Source organism: Lynx canadensis, chromosome C1 (genome assembly GCF_007474595.2).
Source record: "Lynx canadensis isolate LIC74 chromosome C1, mLynCan4.pri.v2, whole genome shotgun sequence".
In the NCBI taxonomy this organism is placed as follows: domain Eukaryota; kingdom Metazoa; phylum Chordata; class Mammalia; order Carnivora; family Felidae; genus Lynx; species Lynx canadensis.
Genome location: NC_044310.1, coordinates 191,438,687 through 191,465,588, shown reverse-complemented (window position 1 = coordinate 191,465,588; position 26,902 = coordinate 191,438,687). Strand labels below are relative to the sequence as shown.

At 35.8% G+C, this 26,902-nt stretch overlaps 1 protein-coding gene across 3 annotated transcripts in view; it reads left to right on the top strand.

The window, feature by feature from the left end:
• The window catches only part of NDUFS1 (NADH:ubiquinone oxidoreductase core subunit S1), a 30,830-nt gene extending 4,951 nt beyond the window's left edge, over window positions 1-25,879 (top strand). For all 3 annotated transcript variants that reach the window (XM_030325089.2, XM_030325090.2, XM_030325091.2), the window contains exons 3-19: window positions 377-468; window positions 2,168-2,275; window positions 2,976-3,052; window positions 4,120-4,201; window positions 4,293-4,423; window positions 4,868-5,053; window positions 6,612-6,746; window positions 7,426-7,540; window positions 8,533-8,678; window positions 9,369-9,497; window positions 10,458-10,587; window positions 13,076-13,236; window positions 18,524-18,678; window positions 20,621-20,796; window positions 21,352-21,486; window positions 21,588-21,660; window positions 23,474-25,879. In XM_030325089.2, coding sequence (XP_030180949.1) covers window positions 377-468; window positions 2,168-2,275; window positions 2,976-3,052; window positions 4,120-4,201; window positions 4,293-4,423; window positions 4,868-5,053; window positions 6,612-6,746; window positions 7,426-7,540; window positions 8,533-8,678; window positions 9,369-9,497; window positions 10,458-10,587; window positions 13,076-13,236; window positions 18,524-18,678; window positions 20,621-20,796; window positions 21,352-21,486; window positions 21,588-21,660; window positions 23,474-23,565 — 2,123 coding nt within the window. In that variant the 3' untranslated portion in view covers window positions 23,566-25,879. The remainder of the gene's footprint in view (window positions 1-376; window positions 469-2,167; window positions 2,276-2,975; window positions 3,053-4,119; window positions 4,202-4,292; window positions 4,424-4,867; window positions 5,054-6,611; window positions 6,747-7,425; window positions 7,541-8,532; window positions 8,679-9,368; window positions 9,498-10,457; window positions 10,588-13,075; window positions 13,237-18,523; window positions 18,679-20,620; window positions 20,797-21,351; window positions 21,487-21,587; window positions 21,661-23,473) is intronic.
• The last annotated feature ends 1,023 nt before the right edge of the window (window positions 25,880-26,902 follow it).

The following is a 26,902-nucleotide window of genomic DNA, read 5'->3' as shown; positions in this document are numbered from 1 at the left end:
AATTTTAAAAATATAACTTTAAACAGTTTATAGACGTTGTCATGGAATAAAAAGTAGTAGGAACTATCAGTCCCAAAATGGAAAAAGCAGTCCTGCTTTTGAAAAGTAGTATTCCCATGAACATACTTCCCACGGTATTAAAAATTTTAAATTAACTACCATTAAAAGTGGGCAGCCATATTCTACCTTGGTATTCAGGTTTGGAAAAGTTTTTGTCTAATTCAGTATTCTAAAAGTTTGCATCTAGAGAAATAGAGGAGAATGGTGTAAAATGAGGAAAAATTTTAGACTTGTAGGTTAGAGTTAGCCCATTATCCTCTGCTATAATAAATTCAACTCTTAATTTATTTCTCATCTCAATATTTTTGATGGTCAGTTCGAACAACTGCCACAGCAGCAAACAACTTAATTGAAGTATTTGTCGACGGTCAGTCTGTCATGGTGGAGCCAGGAACTACCGTACTCCAAGTAGGCATATGTTCCGATTCTTTGTTTTTGTATATGTTGTGGGTTTTTTGTATCAATTTATTTCTGTTACACTCTTTATTTACGTTAAAAATTTTTGATTCCTTGATAAATGCTCATAAAAGAACTATACACAGTAAAATTATATGAAAGTAAGTTGGATTTAAAATGTTGGCATTTCAAAGTGAGCTATCATTTATCTGTTTCTGACTTTCTTCAGTGAATTATGGCAGTTATTTTGTTTCATTTCTGCCTTCCGAGTATATACCCATTTAAAATTTGAAGTTACCAAAAATAAATTATAAGTTAATTTAGGTAAGTTTGGGGAAAAGATAATTTTTGTTTGCTGTGAACCTGCTTGATGCTTTTCATTTCATGTGATTTCTCTATTTTTAGTAATATTTTTTAAGAATGTGTCCTACAAAGCAGGTAAATGAATTCATGCGTTAAATATATAATTTCTCCAGATTCCTTCAGAACTAACAAAATTGGTCTTGAAGAAGTGATACTTCATTCTGTCTGCAAGTTACCAAGAACTAAATGCTCTTTATTCATTTAGCAGTCATTTTTAGACTATCTGCCAGGCATAGACCTGTAAACAATAAATACATAACAGTGTATGTTCAAGGTACAGTGGAGAGTATTTTTGCCAGGTATATAGGAAGTGATAGAAAGAGATGTTAGGGATATCTCAGGTGCTCCCTGAGGAGATTTGTAAAGGATAAGTGTTTATATTTGGACAAAGAATCTTTAAATAGTTTGCTATTGTTAGAACGTAAGGTATATATAGAAGATGAGAAAACAAGAAATCAAATTACTATAATAGATTCAGTAATGAAAGAAGATATATGTCATACTAAAGAGCTTATAGTTTGACCTCTCAGTAGTTTTCATGGCAGTTAAGCTGTATCGCAGTGACCGTAGAGGATGTTAGTTTGGAGAATAACAAGACTGGTGAGAGACACAAGGGAAGAGTATCTTGCATTAGTAGAACTGAAAATTAAAGGCCTAAAATAGATAGTGGCAATGGGAATGAAAATAAAAGGATAGATTCAGTGAGAGTGAGTTGATAGGCCTTTAGGCACAATGAAAAGCAGGAAAAATTTTTGTGGTTTCTGGCTTTGTTAACTCATTTGGAGATGTATCATAGGGGACACAAATAGATTGAATTTTAGCTGTCCATAGAGCGTATCCATGCACAGAACTATTTAAGTCTAAAACTTGGAGAAGTGGTGAACTGTCAGGGCTCCAGATGAGGGTTTGGGTATAATCATTTGAAATGTGAACCAGTATGAAGGTTGGGACAAGATCTTGCTTATTACTATACCCACTACATCTAGTACGTGGGAAGTCCACGTATGAAACCACAGGGACAGAGTTTGAGGGGTGTCTTTATGGACAATGGTTCAAAGTGGAAATGAGGAGTCAGACCTTCAGCACAATCTGAGGTTCATTTATTCAGTTTCTTCCATAAGGTATAGGCATGCTGAGGCCTTAGAGCAGGCTTGAGAGCAGACAGGAGCAGGAGTCAAGAGCAAAGAAGGAGGGAAATCTCTTTAGGGATGAAGAATGAATAAAAGTATAGATGTTTATAGATAGGAGTAATAAGGCAGGTGGTTATAGCCTTTCTTTTTCTGTTTTAGGCAAAGCAAGGATGAGGTCAGTTTGTTCTAATGCAAGAATTTTTTCCTTTGTCTTCTAGGCTTGTGAGAAGGTTGGCATGCAGATCCCTCGATTCTGTTATCATGAAAGATTGTCTGTTGCTGGAAACTGTAGGATGTGCCTTGTTGAAATTGAGAAAGCTCCTAAGGTACTTGATACCTAAAATTCTACACCATGCTGTAGAAGGTAGAAAACTTTAAATCTTGCAGTGAATTTTACTTAGAATCATTGCTGTAGTGGAGAAACCTAGCCCTGTTTAATTGTATCTGCAAATTTATTATTTTGTGCAGTTGAGTCTGTTCATTTCAAAACTGGAAATGCATTGATGAAAGTGCTTTATAAATGCAAACACTATATAATTACAACAGATTGAGAAATTAAAGGTGACTTTTTACAGCTGGCAGTAGTATTTCCAAATGGCTGTGTGACAACTAGGATGTGGAATTGCCAGGCAGTACATTGGAAGGGCTCATGCCGAGCCATTTTCACTAGAGAAAGGGATTACAATGAAGAGGTTCACTTTCTGTTTAATTTCATTTTGCCTTCTAAGTTTTAATTCAGTAGTACCTGCTAATCAAAACACAGTTATTTGATGTTCTGTTTCAGAGTCTCTATATAGAGTTGCATTGACTAGGAGGATAGAATTTAGAAGTACAAGATCTTATTTTTTTTTCATAGAGAAATGTAAAGTGTCAGATTATCGTATCATGACTATGAAAAGTAAAGAAAATGAATCTTCAAAGATACTGGGCTTATTTTCAAATGTATAGCTGAATGTTTTATATGTTGGGTTGCTTATAATTACAACTAAATACAAATACTTAGACATTTTTCCATTGAAATTCCAGGTTGTGGCGGCTTGTGCCATGCCAGTAATGAAAGGTTGGAATATCCTGACAAACTCAGAGAAATCTAAGAAAGCAAGGTACTTTCATGTTATTTAGCATAGTAACTTTTCTTAGAGAAGAAAATTGTTCATTTCAGTATTTAGACCTTCCCATAGATGGGAAATTCAGTAGCAAGTTTTGAAAAAGTTGGCATGTTTGACTTCTAGGAGCAGTGGAATTAAGTACATGTTGAGGAGGTGAAGTCAGGTATTTATGGTTTTGAGCATTCAAAGCTCTTAGTTAGGGGAAAGAAAAAAAAAGCTTTCATTTAGGAGCACCTGCGTGGCTCTGTCGGTTAAGTGTCTGACTTTTGGTTTCAGCTCAGGTCATTATCTCACAGTTCATGAGATTGAGCCCCGTGTTGGGCTCTGCACTGGCAGCACAAGAGCCTGCTTGGGATTCTCCCTGTCTCTCTCTGCCCCTCCCCTGCTCGTACTGTCTCTCAAAATAAATAAACTTGGAAAAGAATCTCTTATATAGTAACCTGTTCAACTTATGATGAATAGTGAGTCTGGGGCTTATTGAACTGAGATTATTGTAGTAAAGTATTACTGTTACTATATAGGCATTGATTATATTTGTTTTTGCTGTGCATTTGTGTGGGTGTTTTGTTTTTTCTTAATTTTTTTTTAGCGTTTATTTTTGAGAGAGACAGAGTGTGAGCAGGGGAGGGGCAGAGAGAGAAGGAGATACAGAATCCGAAGTAGGCTCCAGGCTCTGAGCTGTCAGCACAGCCCAACACAGGGCTTGAGCCCACAGACTGCGAGATCATGACCTAAACCGAAGTTGGACGCCTGATTGACTAAGCCATCTAGGCACCCTGCTTTGTTTTGAATTAATGTTTTCTGAAGACTATTTAGTGACTTTGGGTAATTTTGTGTTTTTAAAAGTCATAATTTTCTAGATTCTTTAATGATATTTTATTCCTGGACTTCTATAAGCATTTTTTAGACTATGTGTCTAATACTAGAATGATGGTTACATTGGTATTTTGATAATAAATGTAAAGTTAATACTATATGAAAAGGTACATCCCTGAAGGTTAGATAGCCATTTTGAGTGCCAAAAATTTATGTCATTTTGTGTACTACAACTTTTCATACAGAGAAGGTGTGATGGAGTTCTTGTTAGCAAATCACCCACTGGACTGCCCTATTTGTGACCAGGGAGGTGAATGTGATCTGCAGGTATGTTGTCAAACTTCATAAATCTTTTTGATTATCTCAGGTCTTAATTTCATTAACAGCATTATGTTAACTCTCTCCTAATCTACTAAAGGACCAGTCCATGATGTTTGGAAATGATAGGAGCAGATTTTTAGATGGGAAACGTGCTGTGGAGGACAAGAATATTGGGCCATTGGTAAAGACTATCATGACTAGATGTATACAGTGTACTCGCTGCATCAGGTAATGTTTTTCCTTCTCTCTTCTGCAATATCATTCAGATACTTAATAGTCACAAAATTTGGTAGAATAACAATACTAGAGAAAAAAGGCAACTTTTTTTTGGTAGGAGAAGAGGGATGTTTTTATTGTTTTCTGCATAAGCCAATAAAATGAATTGTTCACTTCCAGTGAATATCAACTTCTGTGGAGTTTACAAATAAGAATATACAAGCATTAACTCCTTGATAACTTGCTGAGCTATACCTATGATTCGTGCAGTTTGTGTTATGCTGTGATTAAATTACATGCAAGCATTGAACAATTTTTTATTCAAGGACTTTGCTCACCATTGAAAATAAACTCGTGTCTTTTTGGTGTTTTGAAAATCATTATCTCACTGTGATCATAGGAAAGGAGATAATTTTGCTGGATTTTACCATTTGATGGTATATTTTTATCCTGCAGGTTTGCAAGTGAGATTGCAGGAGTAGATGATTTGGGAACAACAGGCAGAGGAAATGATATGCAAGTTGGCACGTACATTGAAAAGATGTTCATGTCTGAACTGTCTGGAAATATCATTGATATCTGCCCTGTAGGTGCCCTGACTTCGAAGCCCTATGCTTTTACTGCCCGCCCTTGGGAAACAAGGTATTCAGTGTTGTAATTTTTGACAATTTGTTTTTTATCCTTTAATTGGCTACTATTCAAAAAAAATTAAGATTCATTTTCTTCCTGTATTCTAATTGTTTTGGTCTGCTAAGGTTTTATGTATTTGCTTTAAGTAAAACCCTCTTAATGGAAAGTAAGTAGATAGATTAAAGGATAGGATGATCTGGCAAATTATAGTTTTCTTGGAGATTGATTCCAAAGTACTTAACCACATAATTATTTTATTCACTTGTTCTTCCAAAGAGTAAAATTGTCTTGATGTTTTAAAATTTATAGTCTCTTCTCACTGTATATTGTTTTCAGACATGTGGCTATATCATCCTTTATTTAATCAGTTCCTATTATTAGACATTTTAGTTTGTTTCTATATAGTTGTAAATCTATGATAAAAATTGTTATTCATAAATTTTCACGTATATCTCTGATTCTTCTGACTAAACTGGGAAATGGAGTAGGTAGTTGCAACAAATTTGGGTATTTTTAAGGTTCTAAAGCCTATCATTAAATTGCCCCCCAAATTTAGACTTCCACTAGAATATGTGGGAGTATCTCAAAATTCTGTGTTTTAAGCCATGTATTTTATGTATATAAAAAGATTGGGGGGATGGGGCACAGTACATAGGTGAAATGTTCAAGTAGAGGTTTTTCTCTTTTGCTTCCTGAAACTCCCATAATGCATGCAGAAAAGAAACTTCCATCTCCACAGCCTCCCTGAGCCTGGCAGAGCCTCCTGTTCAGGTGGTAGGAAGGGGATGAGAACAGGCCCCAAGACACACCACCGCTGATTTCTATGCTTCTTGCTTGAAGTTCAGTAGTTTTGCCCCACATAAAAGCTTCTCATGATGGTGTTTGCCTTTGGAAGATTTCCAAAGTGCTGAATTGGTTGTTTTTTGTTAATTCTGTCCAGCTTTATTTTTGCTTTTTGTGGGGAGGATTTGTCAGACTTTTTAATTGGCCATACCCAAAAATCTTACTCTCTTGCTATTTATCTTGATAATCAGATTTGGCCATTTGGAGCCCTTACCATTGGCTTTTGTATTATTTAACAGTTTCTATTTTTATTTATTCATTTATCTGTTCCTTTAAAGTTTATTTTTGTGAGAGAGAGAGAGCGCGCGCATGCATGCAAGCGCAAGTGGGGGAGGGGCAGAGAGGGAGATGGAGAATCCCAAGCAGCCTTCACGCTGACAGCCAGATTAAGAAATTTTGTCAGTGCGGAGCCCAACACGGAGCTCAAACTCACGAACCATGAGATCATGACCTGAGCCGAAATCAAGAGTCAGACTCTTAACTGACTGAGGCCAGGCGCCCCTAGATAACAATTATTAAAGCTTTATTTTTACAGTAGGAATTAATGTGATGTATTCAAATACGAGGGTATTTTTTTTTTTATTGCAGTTTCTCTGGGTCCCATTAACTTTAGAAATTCAGAAAGGAAAGTCCTCGTAAAATTTTTTGTTTTTGAGAAACCAGGTAATAGAAACTTTGTCCTTATTGCCAAAATAAATGTGGTAAACATAGGTGTTTATTTTCTCAGAAAGACGGAATCCATTGATGTAATGGATGCAGTTGGAAGTAATATTGTGGTAAGCACAAGAACTGGAGAGGTGATGCGGATTTTGCCAAGGATGCATGAGGACATCAATGAAGAGTGGATCTCTGATAAAACCAGGTATGTGCTACTACATTGTTTTCCTTCGCTTTTGCAGTTGATTTAAACTAAATTTTATAGTCACTTTAATTTTAAGGGACTGTCTTTATTCTTGTAAATTAGTTAATCTAGATTATTTGTATAGAGAACTGGACAAAACTAATGTTAATAGTCCTAGGTATATCAATGGCTTTCTTACTAAGTTTGACAAATACCATTTTCCTCTCAGTTGGAAAAATTGAAGGGGATTAATATATTTAATCTATTCCAGTTTGTTCATTGGAGAAAAGAAGCTAAATACAAGTTAGAGCTTGCACGTGATAATTTGGATAAAATATCTGGAGGTATTCAAGTTTTATAAGTAAAAGTGATTTGAGAAAAAAAAGAAAAAGTGATTAAATGATTGGCTTCTTTAGCTGTCAGATTTTTATGTGTTACAATTTCAAGAGTATTCAGGTAGCTGAAAACAAATCATAAGAACCCAAACTTTTTAGATGTTTTAGTTTCAGATGGTGTTCATAAAATAATTTATTAGTTCATCCTTCAAAAGACCTGAAGTAATTATTTGTATTCAGGTATTTATTCTGTTTGACACTTTAACCAGTGCTGTATTTAAATAACATTTCTTTTATATTTTAAACTTGAAAACTATAGTTGCCCCTAGCAAGATTCCGTAAATGGTGTATTTTCTGTTACCTAGATTTGCCTATGATGGGCTAAAACGTCAAAGACTAACCGAGCCAATGGTCAGAAACGAAAAGGGGCTTTTAACCTACACTTCCTGGGAAGATGCACTCTCTCGTGTAGCTGGAATGGTAAAAAATTGAAATATAGAATAAATAGTATTTGTAATTTTTAAGGGACATCTTTGTAACAAAGAGGGGTCATGTATGTCTTTTCACTTCTTTTGTTTTACCAAGATTGCCTTCCATTTAATGAGCATTTATTAAGAACCATATGCCAGAGGAGCGCCTGGGTGGCTCAGTCTTTATTGAGCATCCAACTCTTGATTGTGGCTCAGGTCATGATCCCAGGGTTGTGGGATCGAGCCCCATATTGGGCTCTGCTCTGAATGTAGAGCCTGCTTAAGGTTCTGTCTTTCCCTTTGCCCCTTTCTCCCCTACTTGTGCTCACTTGCTCTCTCTTCTCTAAAATCAAAAAACAAAAAAATGCAACAAAACAAATAAAAGAATCAAATGCCAGATACCAAGCTGGCAGTAGGGCTATAGAGACCACTAATATATGGTCCCTACTTCCCACAATTTTGTAGTTGGGAAAGATGCAGAGTCAGTCAGGTATCATGTGCTGCTGCAGTTAGTTGTGCAGGAAATCATGTCTGAGAGAGCCTGTGGGAGGGGTGCCTAACCACGACTAGCGTATCAGGGATGCCTTCCTACGTGAGGTGACTTAGGCAAAATCGAAGAATGAATGCAAACTTGCCAGAGCAAAAGTGGAGAGAATGGCTTTCTAGCCAGAGACAAAGGCAACATACACAAAGGACTTGAGGGAACGGTGGATACTTCAGAAGAAATTGTATTTAGCTGTAATTCCTCACTCTTCATTCTCCAAACTTCATTATGAGACCTCTTTGTTTCTAATATAAAACAGCTTCCCTCCAAGCTGGTGGTATTATTAGCCTCATCTACACCTTTGCTTCTCACTTTTATATTAATAATTAGTGTAAACCTTTTAAGTCAAAAGTTCATTGCTTTTTTTTATACTTACAAATAAGTATTGCTTTGTGTTCTGAGCAGTGGTCTTTGCCGAACGGAGGTGTTTTGGTGATACCCTTTTCATCCATTTCTAGTTGCAGAGTGTTCAAGGCAAGGATGTGGCAGCAATTGCAGGTGGCTTGGTGGATGCTGAAGCCCTGGTAGCTCTCAAAGATTTGCTTAATAGAGTGGACTCTGACACCTTGTGCACTGAAGAGGTCTTCCCCACTGCAGGAGCTGGGTGAGCAGTATGAATCTAGCATCTAGGCTTGCTTTGTTGTTGTTGTTGTTGTTGTTGTTGTTGTGACAAGCTGTGTATAAATCAGTACATCTGGGCGCCTGCCTGGCTGGCTCAGTTGGTAGAGCAAGTGATTCTTTTTTTTTTTTTTTTTTCCTGATTTTTTTTTTTTATTTACTTAAAGAGAAAGTGCAAGTCAGGGAGGATCAGAGAGAGAGGAAGAGAGAATCCCAAGCAGGCTCTGCACCATCAGTATAGAGCCTGATACGGGCCTCGAACCCATGCATTCTGAGACTGTGACCAGAGCCAAAGTCAGATGCCCAACTGACTGAGCCACCCAGGCGCCACAGGTGACTCTTAATCTTGGGGTTCTGAGTTCAAGCCCACATTGGTGGTAGAGTTTACTTAAAAAGATAAATTTAAAAAAGAGAAAATACACCTATGGCTGATATGTGACCGCTTGGATTCTCCATCATACCCACCAATTTGTTTTCACATATATAGGCCAAAGTCAAGCCAGGAACTATTAGAGAATCCAGTTATCAATAATAAGTATCTGAAACTTTGATGTAATTTAGAAATACTTCCTAAGAATTTTTTGTCTGGGAATACCTTGGGTTTGTGGACATGAGAATGTTGCGTGGATTGTCATTGTGTATTAGTAAACCTGCATTTTTAATTTTGTATTTCTAGCACAGATTTGCGTTCTAATTATCTTCTTAATACTACAATTGCTGGTGTGGAAGAGGCAGATGTTCTCCTTCTGGTTGGTACAAATCCGCGTTTTGAGGCACCACTGTTTAATGCTAGAATTCGAAAGAGGTTAGTAATATTCAGGGTTTAAAAACTGGTTATATAATAATTTGTTTTACATCTGAAAAATGACTACTTAGCTGATTCCTAATAGTGTTAGTTGGAATGAGACTCCAGAAGATAATTGGAGGGCTGCTTCTAATCAGTCCATTCCTTCCCTCTTCTCCTGCTGATCATTTTACTTTATCTTCTCATTTTGAAATAATTCAAGATGCACCAATTTTTCCATAATTTCTTTTATAATTTTTTCTAATGATTTTTTTTTACCTGCCCAGGATCCAGTTTCAAGTCACACATTGCAATTAGTGTCATGACTCTCTCCAGGGTTTTTTGTTTTTTGTTTTTTTTTTACATTTTTTTGAAGAGCAAAGCCAGGTATTTTGTAGAATACCTCCATCTTTTCATATTTTAGAGATTTATAAATAGGTTGGTATAATTTCTCTATAATGTGATACTGTTGAGAGTGACAGGGGGAATTAATTACTCCAGGGTAACAGATGAAAACCAGCACTGTCTCAGACAAACAATATGTGGTCACTGCATTTGTAACTATTTTTAGAAGAACTGGTTCTATACTTGCCTATCAAAGAGAATAAATATGAATGATGTAGTTTATTTTCATGAACTATATTAAAGTGGCCTTAATGGATAATTAGGAGATGACTGGCTCTGCTGTGATAAGGCAAAATAAAAATTATAAATCATTTATTCTAAAATTAAAAGTTTTATTTATAGGTTGTGTAGGGTTCCTAACAGCAAATTAATTCACTGACTTACCTTGGTGTGTATTCTTACAGCATTATTATTTTGAAAGGTATACAATAAGTTGTATCTGTTAAGGTTAAGTGTGCTGTGAGTGTTTTTGTGTTTTTAACATTTGTAACATAAATGTAGACCCTAGCATTGATGAGACTGATGACTATTCTGAATTAGTAATTTAGCTCTAAAAGTTTGTCATTTTTATTTCAGCTGGCTTCATAATGACTTAAAAGTGGCCCTTATTGGCAGCCCAGTGGATCTCACTTACAGATATGACCATCTGGGAGATTCCCCCAAAATTCTTCAGGAGATTGCTTTGGGTAACCATCCATTCAGCCAGGTGCTCTCAAGTTATATGTACCTACCTTTGTTAATTTTTAAGCATTTTTAGTTTAAAAAGTTACTGTTTTATAATAGTGATATATGATTATTGTTAAAAATTACACCAGTACAGAAAAGAAAATGGAAGAAAGTAAAGTATTACCCCAAATTCCACCAACCCAAACAAGCATTGATGAACCATCATAGTCATCTCTATTCATGTATAGAGCAAGATGGATGGATAGGCAAACAAAGATGAGATCGTGTTATACATGCTGTTTTTATGTACCATGGTTTAATTTTACTTGAAATTATCGGAAAAGAAATTGAAGTGAACCTGAAACAATTAAACTTTAGGAAATCTTTCTTTATTGCAAGAGTTATTACTAAATTTCACCAGTCCTTCCCTACTGAGCGCTTTATTTACATTTATCTCATTGCTGTCTGATATTTATAGGTCTTAATTTACTTTTCCAAGAGGGGCTGATAAGTACACTATACCTTGAGTTCTTGCTTGCTTGGGAGTGTCTGTTTTATTCCTGAAGAGAGTGTTGGCAGGATACAGAGTTCTTGAGCCACACTCTTTTTTTTCTCTTTGTGAACTTTATAAACAAGGCCTTTTGTTACTGTGGAGAAGTGTGATGTCAGTCATATTTCCCCCCACCCCTGTCCTAATTTTTTTTTTTAACTGTCTAGGTACTTATTTAGAGAGCTTGAGCAGGGGAGGAGCAGAGAGAGGAGAGAGAATCCCAACCAGGGGTTTGCGCAGAACTCCATGTGGGACTTGATCTCAAGAACTGTGAGATCATGACCTGAGCGAAAATCAAGCATCAGATGCTTAACCAACTGAGCCGCCCATAGAAACTTTTTTTTTTTGATACTTTATACTTAGATCTTTATCTTTGAAATTTAATAACTTCACCAGAATACCTTAACGGTGGTTCTCTGTCACATTTTTATGGGACATGGTATACCTTTCATTGTGAAGATTCAAGGTTCTTTTTACTTTAGTATTTGTGTGTGTATGGTGGAGTGCTGATTGTTAAAAAAATGAAAGAAGTTTCTGGTTTTCATGTAATGGCTCTGGAGGGTAGGCAGTTTGACAGATGTTGTGGTTGTCCAAGGATGTCATCATGGAAGGACATTCCTTCCTGCTTTACTATCCTCTGTGCCTTTGCTTCCTTGTGTGTTTGCGTGTGCGCTTCTCCTTATTGTTCCAAGATGGTGTAGCTTTAGGCGTAGTCAAGTGGGACAAGGCAGCTAAGCCCAGTTCCTTTGTTTTGAATAGGAAAAACATGATTACAACTGCAGTGATCAAAAATATTAAAAAAATACTTAAAAGTGTCCCTCTTTTCTAGTTCCTATCTCCATGCCCCAGAAGATGATAAGTATGTTTTTTTCTATACTAGATTTAAGTCTGTTTTCTATTAGTTAAGATGTGCTGCTAACAAAAAAAGAATGAACCAACAAAGCAGATACTGGATCCCCTTTTGTGTCTTTTTCTGTCATTTTTCCTTTGTTCTTTTATTCTTTTTCAGTTTGCTTTATATGATTTTGTATTGCCTGTCTTTCTTGTCCCTATTTTTGAAGTCCTGTTTTATTTTGTTTTTTATTGTTTCTGGAATGAAGTTCATCGCTAATTTGTTTCTCTTTCAGTTCTTTCCTGAGTTCTGTGACAAAATGTCCTTCTATTGTATAATACTCTCTGTTTTGTCACTCTTCTAAGCCTTTCTTTTCAAGCGAGAAAAAGCGTGTTTTTCATTTTCTCTGAGGCTATTGAAAACTATTTCTCTGCACACTTCACATTTTCTTGGGAAATTCCTCTTGTGATCAATGTCCTCCCCTAGTATGTAGGCATAATTTTCATGCTGATTCTTTGCTTTGGGCCGCTTATTTATTGAGGAATGATATAGAGGGTGGACAGGAGAGTGAGCTATATAGTCTTCAGCTTTTAATTTTTCTATCCTCCACCAAATCTGTTGTTTCCTTTGCTTTTGGCGTGCACTTCCCTTCATGTTTTGACATTCAGGAAGCAGAGCCCTTAAAGTCTTAGCTATTCTGCGTTGTAATCCTAGTGATTGTTGCTTTCCCTACCTCTTCCTCCTTGTCTGGAGCATGGTGGGTAGATAGACTGTAGCATGGTACTTGAGTGTGGTTTTTCCTCTTAGACGGTACCAACTAAATGTCTGTAGGGACGTTGCCCAGTTTTTCTTGGACATACCCATAATCATTCTGACCAAAGGATATTTGGGAAAGTCTTTCATTCTCAGTACTTAGTTTTAGAAAGTCTGTTTTATCTGATTCTCACTTAGCCATTTCACCGTAGCATTGGCAACATGTTTTTGGTTAAATCTGGTTGGATGTATGTCTATATGTTGATTAGTAAAAATCAAAGGCATTCTGCATTGAAACTAAAACTTGACACAACATATCGTAGATGCAAACTTGATTAGATTTAGTTGATTGTTTAGATTTTTTAATCAAAATTCTTTTTTTTTTTTAAATAGGTATTACATGAAGCTAAAAAACCAATGGTGGTTTTAGGCAGTTCTGCACTCCAAAGAAATGACGGGGCAGCAATTCTTGCAGCTGTTTCCAACATTGCTCAAAAGATTAGGACGAGTAGTGATGTTACCAGTGATTGGAAAGTTATGAATATCCTTCATAGGTATGTTGAGTAATTGTTTTATATACTGTAAAATTCAAGTAATTTGTGTACGTGTATTCTGTTACATTGTCACATTTAGACTTACAAACAGCTTAATATTTAGCATCTGTAGCAGATGCAAAATAGATTAAAACCTTTATTTTCTGTGTGAGAAGAACCTGAGATAATAAATAATATTTAAAATATTTGAAAAAGCAGTGCTGACAAAATTTTGAAAATCTGTACCCTATTAGTATACCTTGGTTCAATAATTACAACAAGTCCTGTGACTTCGATTAAATGATAAAAATGTAAACATGAGAACTCAATGTAAGGAAAGTTTTTTTTCTGACTATATTAATAATGCAAATTTATTTTAGAAAGTTGGAAAGAGAACAAAGTATACAAAAATGGAAATTATCCTTATTCCACAATTTACAGATAATTACTGTTGCTACTTCTGGTCCTTTTTTTCCTGTGTAAATATTTTTCTAGTTATATAGTTGAAATCATATTGTGTAAACAGTTTTGTAACCTGGTTTTGATCAATTTTCATTACCTGATAAAATTTCCTCCTGTAATTAGAAATTTTTTATAAACTTTAATGGCTGTTTAATATCATGAATATGTATAAATTTTTAGCTATTTCATTATTATTAACATGTAAATTGATGCTAGTCTTTTTTTTTTTCGTTAAGAGAGAGTAAGAGTGAGCAGGGGAGAGGAGCAGAGAGAGAGAGAGAGATTGATTCCCCACACGATGTGGGGCTTGATCCCAGAACCTTGGGATCATGACTTAACGCCAGAATCATGAGTTGGATGCTCGACTGACTAGCCACCCAGGCACCCCTAGTTTAATATTTCATTTCATTTCATTTTATATTTTATTATTTATATTTGAGTTAGTTAATAGTGCAATGTTGGTTTCAGAAGTAGAATTCAGTGATTCATCATTTACATACAACACCCAGCGCTCATCACAAGTACCCTCCTTAATCCCCATCACCCATCTAACCCATCTCCCACCTACCTCCCTCCATCAACCCTTGGTTTGTTCTCTATTGTTAAAAGTCTCTTGTGGTTTATTTCCCTTTCTTCTCTTCTCCCTCCTTCCCATATGTTCATCTGTTTTGTTTCTTAAATTCCACATATTATAAATGAAATCATATGATAGTTGTTTTTCTCTGATTTATCTGGCTTAGTATAATACATTCTAGCTCTATCTATGTCATTGCAAATGGCAAGATTTCATTCTTTTTGATGGCTGAGTAATATTCTGTCGTGTGTGTATGTGTGTGTGTGTGTGTGTGTGTATGTGTGTGTATACACATACATACACACACCACATTTTCTTAAAAACATTTTTTTTTTAATGTTTATTTATTTTTGAAGGAGAGAGACAGTGTGAGTGGGGAGGGGCAGAGAGAGAGAGACACAGAATCTGAAGCAGGCTCCAGGCTCTGAGCTGTCAGCACACAGCCTGATGCGGGGCTCAAACTCACAAACCGCGAGATCATGACCGGAGCTGAAGTCGGATGCTCAACCGACTGAGCCACCCAGACGCCCTGACACCACATTTTCTTTATCCATTCATGAGCTGATGGACATTTGGGCTCTCTACATAGTTTTGCTATTGTTGTTAATACTGCTGTAAACATTGGGGTGCATGTACCTCTTCAGATCTGTATTATTTTTTATCCTTTGGGTAAATGCTTAATAGTGCAATTGCTAGATTGTAGGGTAGTTTTACTTTTAGTTTTTTGAGGAATCTCCGTACTATTCTCCAGAGTGGCTGTACCACCAGCAGTGCAAGAGTGTTCGTTTCCCTTTCTTCCTATCTTTTCCAAAGCCTGTTGTTTTTTGTGTAGTAAATTTTAGCCATTCTCACAAGTGTGACGTGGTATCTTAGTGTGGTTTTGATTTGTATTTCCCTGATGAAGAGTCATGTTGAGCTTTTTTTTTTTTTAAATCTGGGGGGAGGCGCTAGTCTTTAAAAATAATGCAATATCAGAGAAAGTGAGAGAGAGAGAGAATCCCAAGCTGGCTCCACACTTAGCTCAGAGCCCAACCCAGGGCTTGATATCACGACCTTGAGATCCTGACCTAAGCCGAAATCAAGAGTCAGACACTTAACCTACAAGCTACCCAGGCACTCCACGTATTACTTTTCAAATTTGTTTAAGGATTAAAGCTAACCACTTTTATTTTTTTTTTAAATTTTTTAATTTTTTTATTTAACGTTTATTTATTTTTGAGACAGAGAGAGACAAAGCATAAACAGGGGAGGGTCAGAGAGAGGGAGACACAGAATCTGAAACAGGCTCCAGGCTCTGAGCTGTCAGCACAGAGCCTGACGCGGGGCTCGAACTCACGGACCGCGAGATCATGACCTGAGCCGGTCGGCTGCTTAACCGACTGAGCCACCCAGGTGCCCCAAGCTAACCACTTTTAAATATGATAGGCAAATTGTTTTCATTTAGAAGTATTTTCATACGTTTTAAAACATCAATTTCAGTGTTATATTTCTCCTTTATTGGTTTGATTTGGCATTGCAAATCTTGTAAACACTTTGAAAAACTTTATATTTTATATATATTTTTAAATGTTTATTTACTTTTGAGAGAGAAAGAGAGAGACAGAGTGAGTGGGCAAGGGGCTGAGAGAGGGAGACACAGATTTGGAAGCAGGCTCCAGGCTCTGAACTGTCAGCACAGAGCCCGACATGGGGCTTGAACTCTAAAACCACGTGATCATGACCTGAGCCAAAGTTGGACGCTTAACCGACACCTCTGGATCCTTTCTGGTCACAATTTTTACTTCTTATTTTTAGTTCACCCTTGCATCCATGTCCTTATTCGTACAGTTTTGTGTTTCTGAATGGGTACCAAAATTAATAACTTCAAAAAAATTCCTGAATGTCTAACAATGTATTTCTGGTTCCTTCTCACAGATAAACACCTGGCTAAGTACAAAGGTGACAGTCTTTTTTCTTTTAATAGTCAGTAATTTTTCACCATTTCATTTAACATTTTATTTTTTTTTATTTTTTTTATTTTTTTAACATTTTTTTTCAACGTTTATTTATTTTTGGGACAGAGAGAGACAGAGCATGAACGGGCGAGGGGCAGAGAGAGAGGGAGACACAGAATCGGAAACAGGCTCCAGGCTCTGAGCCATCAGCCCAGAGCCCGACGCGGGGCTCGAACTCACGGACCGCGAGATCGTGACCTGAGCTGAAGTCGGACGCTTAACCGACTGCGCCACCCAGGCGCCCCTCATTTAACATTTTAAAGAGAATCTCCTGTAATCTCAGTTTTGTCCCTGAGAATGACCTGACTTTGTGTAGGTGTGCGTGTCTGCTTGCTTGCCCTTTGGTTCTTGATTTTTAAGGGTTCCTTATTTTTGATGTTAAAGAAAATTCTACCAGAACATAAGTGGTGACACTCAGCTGTCATTACCTTTGCCTGGGAATATCATAGTTACTGGTTTACTTAGTTACTTGCTCTCATGCAGAAGCTTCTTTTGTTATGCATTGGTGGCCCTCAGACTTTTGGTTCTTTTCCCTCATAATTTTTCTCATTTCCTTTTTTTCTGGGTTTAGAGAAAATGCCTTTTTAGAAAAAGTGTATTTATTGGGGCACCTCGGTGGCTCAGTTGGCTAAGTGGCTGGCTTCGGCTCAAGTCATGATCTTGGGGTTTGTGGGTTTGAGCCCTGTGTCAGGCTCTGTGCTGACAGTTTTGGATTCTGTGTCTCCTCTCTCTCTCTGTCCCTCTCCCATTTGCGTTCTTTCTCTCTCTCAAAAATAAACAAACATTTTTTAAAAACTTTATTTACTTTTGAGAGAGAGAACACAAGTGGGGTAGGGGTAGAAAGAGGGAGATTGAGAATCCCAAGCAGGCTCTGCACTGCCAGCACAGAGCCCGACATGAGGCTCAAAGTCACTAACAGTGAGATCATGACCTGAGCTGAAACCAAGAGTCAGATGCTTAACCGACTGACCTACCCAGGCACCCTTAGAGAAAATGTCTTGTTTTGTTCCATCATTTTGTCGGTTTTCATTCTAGAGAGCACTGACGTTGATGTAATTTTTAATTTATTAACCTTGTTTTTCATTTCATTATTAAAAGATTTCCTTTTTTGAAAGTTCATTTTAGTTTATTAGGACGTATCTTTTATTGCAAAGGCAAAACTTAGGCTTACTGAGTTTGTTTTTCCGGGATGAGGTAGACTGTCATAAGTTAATGTGAGTCTCTGCTCAGATCTTTGAGAGAGAGATATCAAGACATTAAAAAAATACTATTGGGGCACAGGGATTAGTTTTGAAATTGGGAAGTAGGAGTCTTCCAACTTTGTTTACTTTCATGATAGGTTTGGCTATTCTGGGTCCTTTGCAAACCATATGAATTTTAGGATCAACTTGTCAGTTTCTGTAAAGTATTCAGCTGGGATTTTTGATAGGGATTGCACTGAATCTATAAGTTCAATTGGTGAGTATTGTCTTAACAGTAGTAAGTCTCCTAATCCATGGACATGGGATGTCTTTCCATTTAGTAAGGTCTTTAATTTCTTTCAAAGTTGTTCTGTAGTTTTCGTTATATATATCTTACACTTTTTTTAAAAACGTTTCATTCTTTTGACGTTATCCAGTCAGAGTTTGACAGAGTAGTAGCATCTGGTAGGAGTTGGTTTGACCTGCTCTCCTCCCCCAACAAATAGGTAAAACACCAATCTGCTTTATATATAGTAGGTCCTCAGAATGGCTACTATTTCTAGAAAGAAAGTTAACATTAGCAAATTAGACCAAAGACTGAGTTGTTCAGTGTATAGTTATTTCAGACTTGTTCTTTAAAAGATTATTTTCTGCTTATAAGAGTAGTATATGTTCATAGAAAGAACTTCATAAGGACATACACCCATGAACTAATTATAGTTTTCTCCAAGTTACAGTCTTATGGGTAGTGTTTTAATTTCTCCCTTTCGGTTTTCAAAATCGTCTAATTTTTATCTAATGACAGTTTTTGGCTTACTGTGTTGACTAAGAACCAATTTTAGGGTAATTTCAATTGGCATAATGTTTCCACAATTATTCTAATAATTCTAAGCACCTTGTTTCTTTGTTTGCCATTCTTAAAACAGTAAAAAACTGCTGTTTCTGGTTTTGACATCTGTTTAAAATGGGTAAAGAAGATAAGGGAAGGTCTTTGTCAGCATTGAATAGAAAGGAGATTAAGTATCATTTCAAGAATCACATTTAATTTTTTATAATGATAACACTGCAGGTGTGCTAAAAATCTGATTGTTTTACAGGATTGCAAGCCAAGTAGCTGCTTTGGACCTTGGCTATAAACCTGGGGTGGAAGCAATTCGTAAGAGCCCTCCCAAAGTGCTATTTCTCCTGGGAGCAGATGGAGGTTGTATCACTCGACAGGATTTGCCAAAGGATTGTTTCATTATTTATCAAGGTAAGTAGCATCTGTGATACCAGAAACAGAAGAGAATCGAATATTGTGTAGATTAGAAACTGTATGGCAATATATTTAGTGGATTGAATATTTTCTGTTCAAGAATTTCATACACACGCCCCAATATTTTTTTAATATATTTTTTTAATGTTTATTTATTCTTGAGAGAGAGAAACAGAGTGTGAGTAGGGGAAGAACAGAGAGAGAGGGAGACACAGAATCCGAAGCAGGCTCCAGGCTCCGAGCTGTCCGCACAGAACCCTATGCAGGACTCGAACCCGTGAACCGTGAGATCTTGACCTGAGCCGAAGTCAGATGCTTAACTGACTGAGCCACCTAGACGCCCCTCAATATTTTTTAAAAACCAAATCATAGGTTTTATTAGTTACATAGTTGATACTGCAATTGAGAATTATTACCTGTAGAAAAAAAGAATTATTACCTGGGACACCTGGCCAGCTCATTCGGTAGAGCTTCTGACTCTAGATCTCAGGGTCATGGGTTCAAGCCCTATGTTGGGTGTAGAGATCACTTTAAAAAAAATTACTTAAGGGTCCTGGGTGGCTCAGTTGGTTAAGCATCGGACTTCAGCTCAGGTCATGATCTTGCGCTCCATGAGTTCAAGCCCTGCATTGGGCTCTATGCGGATAGCTCAGAGGCTGGAGCCTGCTTGGGATTCTGTGTCTCCCTCTCTCTCTGCCCCTCCCCTGTTCGCACTCTGTCTCTCTCTCTCTCTGTCTCTCAAAAGTAAACAAATATTTAAAAAAATTAAAAAAAAATTACTGTCTGATGATATCTAATAACAAAAAATTAAAGGAAGCCTAAATGCTTCAGTAACAGGAATGGTTAAATTATGGTTTATTTATACAGTGAAATATTATGTAGCACTAAAATTCTGCTTTTCAAAGAATGTTTACCATTATTATATAATTAGAGGAAAGCACTTTTATATAAACAGTATAAAAAGTTTAAAAAATCATGAGTGTTATGTTACAGAACATTTAATGAAATATATTTGACAGTACTCCTTTGGCTTCTTTGTGTTTGACTCATTTTCTTGAACTCTTACTCATAAATGTAATCAAGTTTCCCTGGAATAGATGGAGTCCAGAGTGTTCCTGGATATTTTACAGGGAAAAGTATTACATAACTCTCTACTTCATTTTACACAAACACCATAAATTTATTAATAGGCTTTTTATTGCCATGGCACATAAAAAGCATTATATAATGTTTTGTATTTTTTGTTTGTTAAAATTAAAGCAAAATACATAAATTACATCCAGCTCCTTATCGTATCCAGAGATAATCATTGATGATGGTTTTGAAATGTGTGCTTCATGTATTTTTCTATGTATGTACAAAAATGAGACTAAATATTTTATATATTTTGTTTAACTCAAGTTCTTTTTTCCTTCTAACAGTTTCGTTAAACTATTAAAACTTTCATTATACTATTTCAGTTTTTCAGCAAGCTATTTTGTATAGTTTTCTGTTTATTGTGTTTTTAGTATTATCACTGTCATTCCTGAACTACATTTTTGTTCCTCCACCATTTCCATCTACTTTACCAAATTTCACTTACATATACCTGAGCATTTCTAGTTTGTAATTATCAAGAGAAATAATATAGCTAGTTGCCCATATATGTGCGGTGTTATGTGTATTTCTGTATTTGCAAAAAATTATGTGGGAAGATACATAGCAAATGCTTATCAGTGATTTCTTTGGGAAGGGAGTTGAAATGTGGGCTTTTTATTCCAAAAAATTTTTATATTGTTTTGTATATTGTAATTTAGTAAACAATTTTGTAATTATTTTTTGTTTTTTAACACTTTTTAAATTCTTAATGGGATTTACAAAAGGGTATCTTCTGGGTTCATGTATGGTACCTAATCAATTTTTTGCTAAAATATGGTTTGCATTTTCCGTCTTTTCGCAGGACATCATGGAGACGTTGGAGCTCCAATAGCTGATGTTATTCTCCCAGGCGCTGCTTACACAGAAAAGTCAGCCACTTATGTCAATACTGAAGGCCGAGCTCAGCAGACAAGAGTAGCAGTGACACCTCCTGGCTTGGCAAGAGAAGACTGGAAAATTATAAGAGCCCTCTCTGAGGTATTTGTTCTTAGTGATGTTGCTAATGGGAAGTTTGACTTGTTAGCTTGTCAGAGACAAAGTGGATGCAAGTCTGAAGTGCAGAGATGATTTGAATAATCTCTGTTGGAAAAATATGTTCAGAAAATGGGAATTTGATATTGGTGTTTTTATTTTTGGCTTATTTTTTGCCTAAAAATACTGCTTTTAACTCTTTTTATTGTAAAAAAGAAAAAAGGCATCATGAGATTTAAAATTATACAGTTGTCTGTAGATTTTGTTTATGATCAGTATCAGGTTAGCAAAAGCATTCAGATTTAGCATACCATTATCTCTTTAATGATTTATTTCATAATCAGTCTAATTTCTAAAGAGAAATTACTAACATACTGATAGCTGTTTATGAATTAAAATTTTTGACCATTGTGTTCTCCACTTAACCACAATATACATGCTAATGAACGCCAATAGAATTTTCATTGGCACAACATTATTTCACTATAGTTGCAATTATGTATGATTTGAATTTTTAAATACTAAAGCTTTGTGTCAATTTTTGGGACCTGATATGTATAGATTGCAGGTATGACTCTTCCATATGATACTCTGGATCAAGTAAGGAACAGATTGGAGGAAGTCTCTCCTAATCTTGTCCGATATGATGATGTCGAAGGAGCCAATTATTTCCAGCAAGCAAATGAGCTCTCCAAGGTAAAAACTTGCCTGTATGCAGTTTTCATACTAGTGTATCCTCTGGTGTTAGTTTTCAATTCTATTATTGATCTCATGCTTTTTTGTTCTTCTTGTTGTAGCTAGTGAACCAGCAACTTCTTGCTGATCCGCTTGTTCCACCTCAGCTAACAATAAAAGACTTCTACATGACAGGTATGCATCTGTCAGCATGCCTGCCAAATATAAAAGGTGGGAAGGTAGAAGATCACCTAATTTAGCATCGTGATTCCAACGTCTTCGGGTGCCTGGGTGGCTTAGTTTGTTAAGCGGCTGACTTGATTTTGGCTTAGGTCATGATCTTATGGTTCATGAGCTCGAATCCCATATTGGGCTCTGTGCTCACAGTGCGGAGCCTACTTCAGATCCTCTGTCTCCCTTTCTCTGCCCCTCTCCCGCTCAATCTCTCCCTCTGTTTCTCTCAAAAATAAATAAATGCCAAAAAAAAAAAAAAAAAAGATTCCAACCTGTTATTAAGAATATTTGATATTTTTATTTAATCTTTGAAAATTTTCAAACATCAGAAGTAATGTAATTTGTATCATCTGATTTTACTCTTTTTTTTTTTTGTTTCTGAAATGTAAGCATGTTTTCAATATAAAATTTTACTGTTGTGTATAAAATCATTGTATACTAATTTAGGAAGCATTTTTGTAAGTGACAGCCAGAATTGCTAAGGTTTTTCTGAGAAATACAGTAGAAATAACAAAACTCATGTTAAACAGTGCTTCTAGGTATGCCTGGGTGGCTTAGTTGGTTAAGCGTCTGACTTGGGCTCAGGTCGTGATCTCATGGTTCGTGAGTTCGAGCCCCGCATCGGGCTCTGGGCTGACAGCTCAGAGCCTGGAACCTGCTTCAGATTCTGTGTCTCCCACTCTCTCTGCACTGCCCTGCTCACGCTGTCTCTCTCTCTCTCAAAAATAAAATAAAAAAATAAAAACAAACAAACAAAAAAACCCAGTGCTTCTGATGTATATTGTTAGGAATGTTTTTAAGGAATGCAGACTTACTGAAACTTCTTTACTGCAAATCTTCCATTTGGTATAAAATAACACCTGATATAATATCTGTGTTATGAGGTAATTTAAAAATGATTTTAAATAATTTTCTATCAAAGCAGATAGTGTATTTTTTAATTTTTTAAGTTTGTATCTAAGATTATTGTTAATTGTTTTTTAGTTATGTTTGTTATAGAATACATACTTAAGCCCAAAGAGCAAACAATTACTATGATCCCACCATCCAGAAAAATAACTATATTTATTTTTTTAACATTTTGTCAGGCATCCAGGGATATACACATACATTTATTTAAACAAAAGATATGATTATTCATTTATGGGGGGGAGGGGGGTTGACAGCTTTATTGAAATATCATCCACATACCATGAAATTCACTCATAAAGTGTACAATTCAGTGGATTTTAGTATACATACTATTTTATAAACTTTTTTTCAAAAATAGTATTTTGTACATGTTTTACCTGTCTTTAATAATTTTCTACAATATTTTTAATGTTGCACACTAGCATGTTGTATGAATGTATATAATTATTATTATTTTAAGTTTACTTATTTTGAGAGGGAGAGAGCATGCACAAGTAGAGAGAGGGAAAGAATGAATACCAATTTGTGCTGGCAGCACAGAGCCTGACTTGGGGCTGGATCCCATGAACCCGTGAAATTATGACCTGAGCCAAAATCAAGAGTCGGACACTTAACTGACTGAGCCAAGCAGACACTCCATGGCTGTATATATATAATTATTTAATCATTCCTAGGAGTAATTGTTAAAAACATTTATTAGCTAATAAGGGACTTCTGAATTTGTTGCTCTCACATTACATATAGTTCAATAGGGTTTTGTAGTCTTTTTTTGTTGTTCCTGAATATGTGCAACAAGAAAGTTTTACTGTGTGCTTTTTTAAAAATTGTATTATCAAAATGCACTTTTTAAAATATCTTTCAGACTCAATTAGCAGAGCCTCACAGACAATGGCCAAATGTGTCAAAGCTGTCACAGAAGGTGCCCAAGCAGTAGAGGAGCCATCCGTTTGCTGAAACATCTACTAGGAACCCTGTTTTGTTACAAATAATTAATGGACAATTATGTTGGAGTGATCTCCTACAGGTTTATCTGTTTAAAAAATAATCTGAATGATGTAATATTTAAGATTGTACCATCCTTATTTGAAAATGATACTGTGGTTATTAGTGAATTTTGAGGTTTCAAAAACATTTATGTGTTGTATGTAAACATTGTTAAATAGTTTAATGAACATATTTACAGATGCTCTTTCACATAAAAGCATTGGTAATCTTTGTGACACATATAAAGAAAATCCTTAAAATAGGAGTTTTTGTTTATTTTCATTGATCGTTTATGTTTGTAAAATGGTCCTTCCATTAGGAGCCACTGTTTTCTAGTGCTAATGATCTAAGCATTCTGTCAAGCTGGGTAAATAGAAAATATATATATAATATAATCCTACATCAGATATGTATTTGAACAATTATAATTAATCATAATAATGGTAGATCATGATTATTCAGCTTTTCCTGTATGCTAAGCACTCTGGTTTTATGTGTATTGTCTTGTTTTGTCCTTGCTACAATTCACTGAGATAGTGTTCTCTCATTTTACAGATGAGGAAACTGAAGCCTAGGGGTATTTGGTAGCTTGCCCAAGGTCACAGCAAAGTCGAGGACTCAAGCTTAGTTCTGACTCCAAAGCCCATTGTTCTTTCCTGCTACACATAATTGCCTCCCATTAATACAGATCCTATAGGTTATTACTTCTAAGAATTAGCATTGAGAAGCTTAATATATAGTCCATTTTTCTGTTTTCTCTTGAATCTGTTTCTATGTCACGGTGATTTATGTGACATTTTTCTTTGTGTAAGAGATTATACACACACATACACCACTAGAGTGAAGGAGTAAAGAGATATAATTTAGGTCTTTATTGAAGTTCCATATTCATTATATTAACACCATCTGTAGTCTTAAATGAACTAAATTATTCCAATAATAGAAGAAAAACTGACAGCTTTCATAATTTTCATTGTTAAAAAGTAAGTAAAAACTTTACAATTAACCTAGGAGATAATCTAACTTATTAAATTTTTTTCACAATCTATGGTCAGAATCCTTTTGTTTTATAATCCTTATTCCTATTTTCACTAAAGACTTAGCCCAATTATAGGATGCAATATTCTTGATACAATAAGATTTTTAAAATAATATGTCATTGATACTTTATCTTCAGAAATTGTACAAAATGTGTCACTTGTAACAGCTTTTTCAGAACCGTTTATCTTCTTTAGTAAAACATTAAGAAATGTATTTTGCTTAAAGTACTTAAAATTCTAAGTTGCCTGAAATTATACAAATTCTTGCTTAAAGCCTTTGAATTCAGCACAACCTTTCTGTCCCCTTAGCACTGTAGCTGACCTCGAGGGGGCATATGTGGCATATGCTGTTTTGTATTTTACACAGTACTTTTCAGTGAATGTTAGTAGATTTCATAGGCTTGTTGGTGAGGGAACATTGTGTTCAAGTGGTGAAGAGGTGACATATAACCAAATTGGTCCAGAATCCTTGGGCTGCCATCTAGGCAGTGCGTGTTGAACTTGTAATTCTTTAAAGAATACTCTGTCTGGGGTAAATAGTGCTCTGTAAAATTGGCTTGTTTTTACATAAAGTAAACATGCAAGTCTGTCTGATGAGTGCCTATTGTGTGTAATGCTTAATAGTAAGGTTATTGCGGACATAAACATTAAGGGTGGTTGCTAGGGAAAAAAGACTTTCTGAAGAAGAGCTCCCAGATAGAAAAGAAATATGTATAGGTGAGACTAACCTGGCTGATGGAATTATGGTTCTAAGTAATGAAAGGGTCAGCAGTGAGAAGGTCTACAAAGGCTGAGGGCCAAATCCCTTTGGGTGAAGAAACCGGTCTGAAAATATCCAGGAAGAATGATACTCATTTATACTTGATTTAGCCAAAAGGGAAGCTAAGAAGCAATGGGAAAAGTAATATCATTTAAAGAGGACCTTCTAAATATGTATCTCTAAAGCTTGAAGTACATTATGTCTAATTTCACAAAAAAACCTGCAACTTATAGGTTTGAGACCCAGGAAATATGAAGTAACTTGCCTAAAGCTACAGAGTTACAGACTAAAGGTAAGGGAGTTTAAATTCAAGATATTTTTATTGTCCCATGTTGCCTCAAATGTAAACCTTTTGGACAGTATGAAAATTGAGTACATGTACAAGAAGAATCTTAATGCCTAAGCTCCATACAGAATGCTCCCCAGATTTATTGTGAATTGTATTATAACAAATACGTTAATAAAAAGTATTATGCCTTCTTAATAATACTCAGTATACAATCATTATTGTTTGTTGCTGAGTTGTTTAAACACCACTTCTTGCCAGGTCTGACATATCTAGTTCAACTTTGGAAAGGTATTTAGAAAAATTTTAATATTGTTCGTTTGTAAAACGGGGATAAAAATCGAATAATTGTATTTACTTCTGACCTCAAAGAGTTGTTTTGAGGAGTAGGTCAGAAAACCTATGAAACTCTTAGCTTTCTTCCTGACACATAGTAAATGTTCAATGTGCTCAATAACTGAAGACCATTATTAGAGGAAAACGTGTACTCAAAATTTTGCTCAGTTTCAGGAGGTTGCAGTGAACCATCCGTGGGAATTCTTTTTTTTTTTTTTTAAACTCTGTGCCCTGCCCAACATGGGGCTTGAACTCACAAGAGATCAGGAGTCACTCTACTGACTGAGCCAGCCAGGCACCGCCATGGAAGTTCTTTATCCTAAAATTAAAAGTTCCATTCTAAATGAATCAAGTGAAAAACTCAAACTATTGATTGTGAAAGTCATGCCTAATATAACCTCCAGCTTACATTTTTCTAAAGAAATCCATTCCTTTCCTAAGGCTCCAAGGAATTAAATTGACTTATCCAAGGTCAACCTAATCAACAAAACACTGCTACTACGGACCGTCCACCAAGGTTGTGAAATTTATTATGTAGAACTCTGCTTATTTTGATAGAACTTTTACCAGTCAAGTAGAAAGATTTACTGAGTGTTGTGTTCTAACCCTTAAAAGAGAGTACTTCTAAGAGCAAAACCATAAAAACAATGCTATCAGAAGAGGGGGAAAATACTTGCTAGTAAAGTAAGGGTAGTAAGATAGATAGTAAGGTAATAGAGGGTCAGAGCTATTGATGTGCACAAAGGAGGCCAGTGGATTCTTTTGCCAACATAAACTTCTAGCTAATATAAACTCAGCCTTATTGTTACTCTAACCAATTACACTGCCACTATTCAACACATGAGAAAAGAAAGCAGTGCTAAGAGGTGTTTTGTTTTGTTTTGT